At 45.5% G+C, this 13,054-nt stretch overlaps 1 protein-coding gene across 4 annotated transcripts in view; it reads left to right on the forward strand.

The window, feature by feature from the left end:
- The first annotated feature begins 1,128 nt into the window (after nt 1–1,128).
- Nucleotides 1,129–13,054, forward strand: part of fermt2 (FERM domain containing kindlin 2) — a 39,901-nt gene continuing 27,975 nt past the window's right edge. For 2 of the 4 annotated variants that reach the window (XM_060052697.1, XM_060052699.1), the window contains exons 1-2: nt 1,129–1,350; nt 2,094–2,251. In XM_060052697.1, the coding sequence (XP_059908680.1) occupies nt 2,095–2,251 (157 nt within the window). In that variant the 5' untranslated portion in view covers nt 1,129–1,350; nt 2,094. The remainder of the gene's footprint in view (nt 1,351–2,093; nt 2,252–13,054) is intronic. The other 2 variants (XM_060052700.1, XM_060052701.1) reach the window with 1 other exon arrangement.

A 13,054-nucleotide genomic window follows, 5' to 3' on the forward strand; every position in this document is an offset into this window, starting at 1 on the left:
CTTCTTCGCTCGTTCTCCGTTCTTCTGCAGTCCTCCGCTCCTCTATTCACAGCAGCTAAATGCTCTCCCTATCTGTCTAGTGACCCTGCTCTGCGTCTCACTGACTCAGATGTTTACCCTGCAATTAAAACACAGCCTATAAAAGGCAATGCATCTGCCGCCAGACACTCTGACAAGAGGGTCAGAGCAGCAGTGAGAGAGAGGGAGGTTATAAATCGCTTTGATGCAGACTGTGGTCTGGTCTGAAGGCCTGAATTCCTCCGCTGGTGCTTGGAGCTCTTGAGATCCAGGCGTGTGGCTCCGATTGAGCGAGTTCACCGCGGGACGGAGCCAGAAACCTGGATGATTCATGATTGCTCCCTCTTGTTGCATTTTCTGCTGTTGCGTCAAAAATACGAAGCGGTGGATGCAGCGCAACCATAGGCCAGCTACATATAATTTATATATGAAGGATAACAAACCCTTTTGATCCCGCTCCGAATTTAAAAGAGGACCACTGTGAAATTCAACACACTGCTGTTGATTGTTGATAGTTGACCGTGACAACATTGGATGTTGTCTGTACAAATACAGTGATTTACTTAAGACCTGCAGCTTGACTCAAACAGTTAGACCTGCGGCAGTGCAATTGGAATATCAATAAAGTTGAGTCAGAAGTCTCGTAGTTATTTGGACCATTTAACCAAAATACCCCATAATGGTATACGGATGCAGGCTGCAAACTCATGCATGTCTTTACTATTTCCATAAAAGGCAGTTTGCTGTCGCCTGGCCTCCTCATAGATGTGAATCGCTGAATTGTTATCTACTATTTATTTATTTATTTATTTTTAATTTGTTGGGGGATGTATAAATATGAGGCTTAATTGCAAGGTTTAAATTATACTGCCTCTTTTGTCAAACTGGGCACTGGCAAATCAGCACATTACATGGATATAAAAGTGAATAAAGAATAAACCCACTGTTCAGGGTTTTGGTAAAAAAAAAAAAATGTGCGTGACATTTAGAGCTTCTTTGAATAAAGATAGAGACTACAGCAGAGCAGGGTATGTGTAGGAAACAGTGGGGACCGCTAGGGAAAGAAAGGTCCCAGTGTGAAAGGAAAAGTGGGATTGGAACAGTGACGTGATCCGCTGCTGCTGGAAAGAGGGAGGGAGGAACGGGGACGGCTGGACTCCATTAGCCGAAGCCCGAGGAAACACTTTGGGATACTTCACTTCGGCGAGTTCTTGTTTTTTTCTTTTTAAAAAACATCTTTATACATGGTGTGATAGGGACCTGGACTTGTTGATTATCGTACGGTCGACAGTTTTTGCGCTTTTGCTCTCTGGGTTTGGTGTATTTCTGAAGGTGAGTGAGACTTGATTTACGTTTTCCTACCCAGTAACGTTACTCCTATGGCGCTATGAAATATGAAAACACTGACCGGAATAGGTTATTTTATATTCCCAAAACGACCAAATGAAATTCACTGTCTTGTCCTCTCTTAAATGATCCCCGAGTATGTTTTGCTTGCCTTTTCAAACCTATGTTTTAACTGAGTTACTTTTGAATGAGGTGCGTAGTGTGCACCCAGGGGTCCTTGTCTTGGCTCTGCTTACGTAATTCACTTCTTGCTCTATTTGTACGAGTAGGTTTACCGTTACTTTTAACAGGTGAACAGGTCCGCTTTCACTACCAAGAGCCACGAAAACATTGTTGAACTCAGCACCAGGTCTAGCCTTTGTTCTGTTTCTAAGTATTGATCCAAAGCGGTTCAATAGCGGTCGTGTAGATCGCTAAACGCTCTTCACACCAACTTTCAAGAAGGCTATGCATTGTAACAGCGGGGGGCTGTACGTGAGCTCGTCGGGGGGATATGTAGGTCGTTTTCACAATATACAACTTAAATGGAAAAATTGGCTTCTCCATGTTGATTTCTCTATTTGAGCAGAGATATCAATTATAAATGATATGCATCGCATTGGATTGATCCAGCGTGCTCCATACGCTACGTACAGAAGGTCAACAGGCTTGAGGCCACCTTGATGTCTCCAAACTCTGATGAAACTTCCTGGTCCCCTCTTCGTTCCCTTTTCGTTCCCTTTTGACAGGATGGCGCTGGACGGGATCCGAATGCCCGATGGCTGCTATGCCGACGGGACATGGGAACTGAAGATGCATGTCACCGACCTCAAAAGGGACGTGTCTTTGAGGGTGACTGGGGAAATCCATATCGGTGGTGTCATGCTGAAACTAGTGGAGAAACTCGGTAAGCTGCGTGTTTTTCTTAAATGTCTTTTTAACAGGATGAATCAGACTGTTAATGTCCATTCATTGTGTTTATGGGCTTTTGTAGCCGTTAGAGGTTGGAGCTAGCATTATATGCTGTGTGCACAATTGTACCTTGTTTTCTACTTTAACCTGTAGGCGTACTTGCATCCCTTTTTAAGAATTCAGTGTCTTATCAGTCTTTGGATTTGATGGCTAATTTCCGGCAGGTAGATAGATGAAATAGAAAGGCAAAACTGATAATAGTACCATGAAGTCTATGTGTAGGTTATTTATCCCACCATAAAAACCATGTTTTCAGAATAAACCTTTTCACCACTCATTAAGAGTTGAATAATCAGAACCCTTGCAGTGTGAACAGAAAGAATGACTGGAACCCAGACCTGTCATTCCTCCCCACCCACTGGCTCACATACACCTCTGTAACTGCAACCATGCACTGGACAAGTGCACAGTGCGAGCGGGCACAAGAGCCCTCTGTTCCAGACACTTGAGCGCTGCCTTGTTAGACAGAGGATAGCGAGAGAGGTCAGTGGCGGGCGTTTCTGGCAGGAGGCAACGCTGGGGCTCATTGGGTAGGGCCTGAAGAGTGCGTAGCGCAGACGCCAACAGCGCATGAATGCTAAGTATTCCTTATGGCCCGCCATGGTCCCTGTTTTTAGCTCTCCTGTTAGCGCTCCACATAATTGAGGTCTTTGTTCTCTGGGGGCGTCTTCAACGGAGCTGCAACGAAACAGGATTCATGTGCTTTTATTATTGCTGCTGCATGGCACATATTCATTGGGGCTGCAGTTGCACTCAAGGCCTGGCCTTATCCATTGTTTTGAGTCCAATGTGTGTAGCTTCTGTTTAGAAAATGGAACTGTTTTATTTGGGGTAGGGTCTGGTCTTTTTGGAATAGATTGGACTGCCTTGTGTTCTGAAATGGGTGTAGCTAAATCAATCTTTCTTTAGTGTATAGGAGTGGTTGTATAGCATAGGCTATGCATTTGCTGAGACTGTAAGACAAATTAAACCAAGACTATGTTTTAATTCGAAGGCAAGTGCTCAGCTTCTCCAGTTTCACAATTGAATAGACTTTCTCGGACCTCATTTCAGGTGTTTATGAATCTTTGTTGGATTCACCGATGGAGAGTTCCTCACCCCTTTAGGGCTGATTATGGTCCCACGTTCCCGCAACGCAATGTCCACGCAGACGCTTCGACGCAGTCGTGAACCTTTATGGTTCTGCGTTGGGTTTTAGTAAGCGGACCAATCACAGCCCTTTCTGCTGCGACGCCTCAACAGAAGGTTACGATTTTTGGGAGGCGCACGTCCGGCCCTTGCCCTGGACGCAAGGAGGGTCCGCAAGGACGTAAGGGGTCCGTAACCCCCTTGCGTTGCGTGAACGTGGAACCATAAAGAGCCCTTTAGAGTTAACATGTGATGTGTGCTTGTTGACCTTGGTCAGTCATTGGATGTTTTTGCAATGAGTGAGTGAATGGGGTGTGGGTGCTTTCTCCGCACTTGTTGTCTTTCCAGAGACCCCCTTTCAACCATCTGTTTTCATTGTTGGTTTTTACACAGCAAAGTCAGTTGAAGTTTAATTTAGCCACTTTTTTCCCTCACTATCTGGAGTCAACAGGTTATTTTCCATTGTAATCATTAACCCATCCCTACCGCAGACTTTACACATGGCTGCACACTGTTTGAGGCACTTTGAACTATCTATAGAGTCCAGTATCGCAGGACAGTTTGGGTCATAGTAGCTACTAGCTAGCCTATATTTACTTGAAATTATGTATATATTTTACATATTATGTAAAAAATATATTGAAGAAATACTACTTGACATGCACACACACGCACTTAGGGTATCTTGAAAAGTGCTATATTAACGCAATTAATAATTTATTATTATTATGATTAATAAAATATGCTTGCCATTTCGCTTCATGGACGTACACCTGTTTGATGTACATGGGTTTTGTTTGCATGCCCTTGCACACAGAGAAACAGGATTTAATTGGTCTCTCTCTCTCTCTCTCTCTCTCTCTCTCTCTCTCTCTCTCTCTCTCTCTCTCTCTCTCTCTCTCTCTCTCTCTCTCTCTCTCTCTCTCTCTCTCTCTCTCTCTCTCTCTCTCTCTCTCTCTCTCTCTCTCTCTCTCTCTCTCTCTCTCTCTCTCTCTCTCTCTCTCTCTCTCTCTATATATATATATATATATATATATATATATATATATATATATATATATATATATATATATATATATATATATATATATATATATATATATCTCTCTTCCCTTCCTTCAATCCATCCTTCTGTGATCTCTTCCCTTAAAGCTGAACTCCCCTCTGCGTGGCCTTCTATAATGGATTAAATAGACAAATGCCAGGAAAGCACTCCGTTATTGATTGGAGCCTGCGACAGTCTGCATTTCCCCTGCATCTCTCCAGGAGAGCAGTATTTAAAGTAAACTGATTGACCCCCATTTCCCATCCCTTCCCCCCCCCTCCCGTTATCCTTTCATTGCTTGATCTACAACTGCCACTGTGCTCCCTTCTTAATTGCCCCGCTCTCTAAAAGCTCAGGCCATTTAGACAAGAAAATAAACATCCTGTAAGCATTCATCAGTTTTTCAGTGTTTCTGTTTTATAACTCTATCTCTAACTCTATAATTCCCTGAAGTTGCATGTATTGCAATATCTCTGAAGACTTTAAGAAGCTTCTTGGAAGTTTACAGCTGAGAAGTTTTTTGTGGAGAGTCAAAAGGATGTCAATGTCAAAATACACTTCCTCTTTGGTCAAGGTCGGTCCTTCCAGCATCTATCTCTTCCAGTGTTGTGATGTAGGAATTTTCTTTCTTTCCTCCTTTCTTTCTGTGACGTCACATCTCGTTTTCGCGTGTCTGCCATCATCAATGACTTGTGACTATTTTGACTGAAAGTATCAGTAGTTAGTTGTTCATAGATCCCTTAGGGATGGATGCAATGAAGAGATATGTTGGGCTTGAACAAGCCCAATTGGAGCAGTGAGACGTTGGCTTCCCAACTAGGCTCCACTAATGCAACACGGGCCACTGGGGGCCATCGGTAGCCACAACATACATACTTTGATGGTACATAGTCTACTTCGCCTTGGGGAGACCTATGTTTAACATTGTAGTTGTATGACATGCTATGTGTTTTGGCATTATCAAACTATGTGTGAAACGAAGTAACAGTAGACACTTTTATACATGATCTGGCACATCTTATCATAGCTTTTGTTAGCCATTCTCGCAATGGGGACTTTTTAAATAAAAAAAAAGTGGTGTGACTTCACTTCTAATAAATGACTTATTTTAAATGAGTAACTGGGAGAAAGAGGTAGGGGTGGTCAGGGAGAGTTGACCCCCCCTTTGACAATGGAGCACAGGTTTCATTAGGAAACAGACGTGATCTAACACAGGATGCCTAACATCCCGCCAGTTTTTCATTTTTTTTGCGTGCCTTCGCCCTCCCATTCCCTTGCCCCTTGACTCTCCCCTGCTCTCTTTTCTGCAATCTTTCTATCACTTTGAGTATTTCGGGACTTTTTAAGGCTGCAATCCTTCTCTACTGGGTCAAGGGGAAAGTGGGGCCATTATACCCTTCAGAGAGTTAGATGGAGTGGTGAGATAAAGCTGTATCCTGTTCTTGGGCAAATTGTGAAACTATACTGCACTGCATTCACTCTTTTTCTCGCATACATTACGTACAAAGTCCCTCGATTTCCAGTCTTCTTGTTGGCTGGATACATCGTTAATCTCAGATGTTGGACATTGCTTCGCCTTCTGAGACTCATTGATTTGTAACTGTACTGCACCACAGACTCGGAGATGACCGGGCTGACGTACTGGAACACATCAGACCTGCGTTCTAATCTGGCCAGAAGGAAGTAGTTAGTTTAAGTAGGGGGTCCTGCCCAGGCTAACGCTTTCCTGTTACAACTGCAACGATTTTGTTTGTATTAAGCCATTCGTACACACCCACACATGCATACATCATGTCATGCATGAATGAAAATTACGTTTTTTTTGTGTGACCTGAGGATGCACAGGAACATGATGTCCAAACCTCTCTCCTTTATCACTACTCTCTTGCTTATTCACTTTATTCTTTTAATACTGTGGTTTGCCCTTTTCAAATTGACGCAGCAGTGAGTTATGTTTGGCATGCCAGCCGTGCAGTGCAAAGTATTTTCATGGCCCCCTTGTGAATCAGGAGGTTTATGTGTTTTCCTTTTGAGTCCCCTTCTCTTCCGGCCAGCCGTGCAGGACGGTGGGGGAAGCTGTCGGGGCGCTGTGTTATTTTAACACCACACACCTGTGGGTCGGTGCAGTAAAACGATCTGATGTTGTGTTAAGCTACTTGGGCTTGATTCTATTCAACTGTCTCGTTCCCCCTCCCCTCCATCCAATCTGTCACCCCGGGCTGTAAGGTTTTGGACCCGACTGGAAGCTATCGAGTGGCAAAGGTTTACACGACCGTGTCACGCCGTGTTTTTCCCCCTCTAAGATTAGGCTCCATGAAGAACTAATTGGACTCTTAAAGCAGCAGATGGGGACCGTATGCATTCTTTTCACACTTCATTTCATAGGCTAATGGGATAATACCAGTTCTAACATCGGTCTTCAGTGTCGGCAGCATGTTCTTTCTTCTCCACGCACATCTGTTGGGCCTGCTCCAACTGATTGTCCATTTTTTCTAACGCTGTGTAATGCGGTTCAAAAGAGATGGTGGTGTGGGACATTCTGGAAATGTAGGGATTGCAGTCTGCCTCAATGTTTACCCTGGCAGTGGGCCCTCGTAGAGCCCACTCTCATCTCGGTGAAAGCTCCCCGGCCTGCTCCCTGAAGGCTCACTGTCCAAGGAGCGATGCGTTTCGGAGGTTCGGATGTTAAGCGGGGCTCCCCGAGCTTCAGAGGCATTAGCGAGGTTGCTTGCCGTTCAGGCCGACGAGGCTGCATATCCCATCCCGGCTCCCTCGCACTCAGGGGGAAGGGGGGATGTCTGGCCGAATGGATAGATGGAATCCAAAGGGGCCGGATGGATACTCTACGTCTCTATGCCCCATTTGTCAAAGGCTGGGAGTCACTTTTGTAATGTCATTACGGCAGCGGGGCCAGGGACACCTAATTGCATGAGGCTGCGCCAGGGCGGAGGGTGTGCCACCCCCTTGTTTGGCTGTGTTTGGATTGTGACACAAATTGATACAAACCATGGGTCTGTAGGGCTTGGCTATTAGTTTGCGATGCCTTTCCTACTACAGCTGGAACTTTGGTGAATCCTCCCAGCTTGGATAGGACATGGCTTGAGACTACCGTCGACACACTTGTAGAAGGAATTCTCGTTCTTCGTGTGTGTGTGTGTGTGTGTGTGTGTGTGTGTGTGTGTGTGTGTGTGTGTGTGTGTGTGTGTGTGTGTGTGTGTGTGTGTGTGTGTGTGTGTGTGTGTGTGTGTGTGTGTGTGTGTGTGTGTGTGTTTAATCATAGAGCGCTTCTCTCCTTAATAATTCTCAAACTGCCGACTATGGCTAAAACAGTAAATCGAACACATACACATCTCAACGCAGCCATAAGAAAATGGTAAGAAATCCCCCAACATCATGTGTACGTGTGTGTGAGCATGGAGCAGTGCTCCCATAGGGAGAGATTAGGGCTGTTCTTGTGGGACTCTGCCAGCCCATTGATGTTCCTTCAGGCTGCCTTGACCATACAGCAGCAGGAACTTGTCCCAAGTCACAGCTCTTTGTATGCCTGTCAATGAGAGAGGTCACTGGTCCCGTGTGACCTGCTGCTTAAAGCCTGCGCCTTGTTGTCTACACTGAGTGTCTGCTGTGTTGTTGAATATGCATTTTTTTTGCATTTATCAGACATGCCTGTGTCTACCTTGATGTATCAACATGATGAAGGGAAAGCTCTGTTTTAAAAGTACTCGACACGGAGAAGCATCTCACAAAGTAATCTTGTACTTGTTGTGCTTTCTTCTTATCACAATGATCACGTGTTGCTTTTAAGAATACCCTTGTGACCTTGTGTGTTATGCAACAGTCGATGGAATGAACGTCAGTACGTTGTAGTTGGCCACAAGGCTGTCTGCCGCGCAGCATTAACTTACTATCTGTCACTTAACTATTCAACTTAGCTATTACTTATCGTCTGTGCGCAAACAGGTTTTTATCGCTCTTTTTTTTTATGCCGGGTTGCGTTCTCAAATTCGTGCTAGTGTCTCCAGCCGTCACCTTTTCAACCCCAACACGTGAACCGTGTCTGATCTCAATCTCACCTCTGTTACAATGGCAAGACTTTACACCTTTCACACCCCCCGCCACCGCCCAGCCTAACTGATCTGGTTTTCAGTCGTATGATAGAAATCTGCCGTGATTCTTGATGTTGTTGTGATACCATCTCTCTCTACAGATGGCTGCACTGTGTGAAGCCAAATGCCCAGAAGCCATTTATACAGTAGATCTAATTTTAGGACAATGCAGTAGAGCAGTTGTCCCCTGTGTCATGGCTTGTCAATGCTAACCTTCACCCTATATTTGCAGATATGTGTGGGGAGATGAGATAGAGCGAGGTAGAGGACGGCTTAACAGTATTAAAGAGAGAGAGAGAGGAAGGGAGATGTTGAAATGGGTCAAGAGAGAGGACAGAAAAGCCAGCTGAGATCCCTGCTTAAGCTGCACTGTGTGTTGTGTCACAGTTTCTTTGTTGTGTGTCTAAACACGCTCCCCGCTGTTGTGCTGTCACTCTGCCGGCGACTAACATGAGTTGCCCTGGCAACAGCTTGACCAGCACACCAGGACAGACGAAATTTCTTTGAAACATGTCTAACCCCAAAGAGCATGGAACATTGCATTTCCCGGCCTTACATTGGTTTAGCGAAATAACTAAAGTGTGACGCGGGTTATGACGACGCCCCTCACACTTATGCCGCTTTTCCACCGACATTACCAGCTCAACATGCCACGACTTAGCGCGGCACGACTTGGTTTGGTTCCAAGCACTTCGTGTTTCCATCTAAAAAAGTACCTCTTCAACGTGGGCGGGTCGCATAGCACGCGACACATAAACAGACAGGGCTACACACAGGGTCGTCTCCACCTCTGTCACGGTCCACGGCGTGTTCTTGCGTGCTGATCCTGCGGTGTTCAATAATCAATCACTATTGTTGACTGAACGCTGATGCTATTATTTAAAGATGCCGGTGTAGTTCCGAAAATGGAATCCCCGTCTGAAATCACACCCCCTCTCCGCGTGCACACGCTTTCACTTATTTTGTAAAGTGTAACATCGCTTTCTGTGGTAAGTTGCTCATATTGAGCAGTCCAGTGGCATCACTCTCTGGCCAATCAGTGGCCAGCAGCCTGTTTACGTCACACGAAAGGACCGGTTCAGCTCTCATGGAACCTCGACGGAGGTGAGACAAAAATAGTACCAGGTACCAGATTTTTGCAATGGAAACGCAAAAAAAGGCGGGGCGAGTTGAGCTGGTGCTGTCGGTGGAAAAGCGGTATTAGTCCTATTGATCCCAATGTGTCTATACTTTCTAAGGCACTTTTTGAAGTCTGTCATGACTGCTCAGATTTCAATCCCATTTGTCTCCCTAACAATAACAAAATAAAAAGGTACAGTTATTCTCCTGGTCTGAAATCTTGAAATGTTGGCTATGCTATCGGTATGATCTCAGTGATAGACCTGAAACCTGTCCCACTGTTAACTTGATTTACAGTGAGCGGTTAACTAACAACAATGTCACAGACAGGCAATGTCAATATGAACAATTGCTAAAAATGGAAACATTGGCTGTTTTTGTGGCCGTTGACCAAAAAGCCAGGCTAGTATTGACTCTTTGCTCAGTGTTTTAAACTCAGTGTGACTCTGGGGTGGGGTCTGGTTGAAAATCCCTCTGAGTTTTGATTTCTCTGTGTGGGTCCTATTGGTATTGTCAGACAGCCATGGAACCACACGGGGTGACACACATGGTTGTCACACTTCTCTCCTCGGCTCCTTCATTGCCATCTCCTCCGCTTCGCTTCTCTCAATTGAAGATCCAGCCCCCCTGGCCCATCCATCCATCCGCCCCTCTCCTCCATAAACACCACGCTCTTCTAATGTAAACACCAGATACTCTGCTGACTACGAAAGGAGGGATGGAACCGAGCGATCTCTGGTGGTGAGGAGCTGGAGGGGGGAGGAGAGGTGGAGAATGTGGAGGAGAGAGAGGGAGAGAAAAAGAGAATGTGCCAAAGAGGAAGCTACAGCAGGAGGGTCCAAGAAGGAAGAAAAAAGGAAAAGTTTCTTCTTAATGCCAGGTAGTCTTTCCAACCGTGTCCTCGGTTCTGATTATAGTGCAAGCACATAACCATTTCCTTCACAAAATACACTTTTTCACTTGACTCCCCTGTAATTGAAGGATAGTGTAGCGGTTCTTGTTGAGTTGTATTATGTGCATTCTTTTTCCGCTGTACACTGTCTTAGCCGTGGCACACGATGTAGAGCAGAGGGGAAGCGGCTGGGAAGAAGGCCGGCTAGCCACTGGCCTGCTAATCGTCGCGATGCCGGGAGTATGAAAAATAGGCAATTTTGACAACACTTGCAGATTAATCAAGCCTATTAGACCACACGTAATTGCACTCACACCGAAAGAAACATTCACACACTTGCGTACAGGGAAGCAAGCCAACTGATTAATAAATGGCTGGCGCACGCACAGAGAGAGAGAGAGATATATAACCAACACAACACGTGCGTGGATAGCACCAGTCGTATCCTCTTTCACGTGCCCAAAGAGGTCATAAAAACATACTTTCCCCTCCTGCCACATCCCTCCCTCCCTTCATAATCTCAGCTGCCCCCCCATCCTCTATGTTGCCTGACACAATCACTACCCCACCGTCCATATTTTATGTAGCCAATTACTTAGGCCCATGTTTCATGTTGCTGCGGCATTACGTCATGCCGGACCGGAGCTGTATTTTTAGACCAGAGAGAGATGCCATTGGCCCCTTCCCTCCTTCCACTTGAGCCGATTAAATTACCAGCCTGTTATTGAAAGAACCCAAGGGAGGGCTACCAGATTTGCCCCCCAAGCCTTTCGTCCAATCATGTTGTTCGACCCTTGCCTGACGTCACAGTGATTCGGTAAGGGGGCGGCGGCGCCGGCGGCCAATGAGCTCTGCCGGAAGGAGGGTCTTGAGCGGTCCTCTATGTAGTGAGTGATCTACGATTTTAAAGTGTATGTCCATCTATACTTCGGCCCTATCTACCAGTATCCGTACCTTGTGCACGTAGCTCAGTGCATGTGTAGGGGTAACCAGTGGTTACATAACCTCTTGTAGAACAGGAACTGTGGTCAAGACCTCAACTGCCCAATATTGGCAGCTGGCTTGCCCTGGCTAGCCCAGCGCTCAGACACCCAAAATTACTACGTCCTACGAGGGGAAAAAACTGAGAATACAGACCAGAATACTCTTGGATCTATTTCCATTTTTCCGCTCCCTCTCTTGTTCCCTCTCATTATTTTGGACTTCGGCTATGGCCTGTGATGTCTGGTGTCATTTGTAGAATGGCAGCAATGGAGTCATATTGAGCACAGCTGAGATATCGGAGCACAATGATGACAGCAACATCCCATGCTGCTTGCTAAAAGATTCCCACAACACACGTGTCCTCCCCTTCTGGCGTTGAAGAAAATTGAAAGCTTGGAATGGAATGGAAGACTAAAAGGTCTGAAAAGCAAACAGCTCAACAAACAAATGCCCCTCCCCATCACATTCACACCGTCCTGGGAGGGGTGGGCAGGGGAAGGGGACGGGGACAACAGGGACCAAAATGGCATTTGCATTAAAGATGCTGTCTTTAACTTTCGACCTTCTCCCTTGATTCCTGTGGCTATTCTCCTGGCGGTCTCTCGTACCTCAGCGAGGTGGGGTTTGGTTTGCTAACATCCTGCTGTTGTTTGCTCGTCCCTATTCCCCTAGCATCCGTCATCATCTGCTTAATACACCGTAGCTCCATTCACCCCCTGCCCTTTTTTTAGAAGAGAACACCAAAGTGTTGTCAGTGATGCATATGGATGCCACCGTTGTGTGCCTAGCTCACAAACAAGAGCACAATGACAGGACATGCACAGAAGGCTGCCAAGCTTTTGTGTTTCTATGGCACCCTGCGGTTTGACTGACTGGCAAGAGGTTAGGACAAGGTAACCCACAAGCCACTCCACCATCCCATCATTAACACCACCGCCTCCTCCCCTTCCGTTACTCACACACACTAGGTTCAAGCTTAATACAATTAGCTCTGTGTCAAAGCAAAGGACAAATAGAAAGCTAACGTGTATTGATGTGTTGTCCTGTATGGATAGCTCGCCTAAGCAGATGAAATACAGCTGTCCTTGATGGCTCTAATGGCTTCATAGACCCTTGGGTAATCTGTACAAACTCTGTAATAAATAGATGGAAATATTATGGGTGAGGAAGCACTAAACTAATGAGAGATGGCCCTGGAATATTAAGCAGATGATTTTTTTGAAATCAGGGTCATGAACCATGCTTTCTGACATTGGGAAGATATACCAGTAATGTGTGGCAATGAATCCAACCTGCTGATTTCTGACTAATGGGCATTAAGATAATGAGCAGCTGAGACTCAACAATATGGCAGACATTTTCATTGAATTTGCATATATGTTTAATTCATCCTAATGCAATGTATGACCACATTGATTATCTCATATATTAGACACCAGAATTCTGCATCAGAAAGATATTCAG

Source organism: Gadus macrocephalus, chromosome 5 (genome assembly GCF_031168955.1).
Source record: "Gadus macrocephalus chromosome 5, ASM3116895v1".
NCBI classification, from domain to species: Eukaryota; Metazoa; Chordata; class Actinopteri; order Gadiformes; family Gadidae; genus Gadus; species Gadus macrocephalus.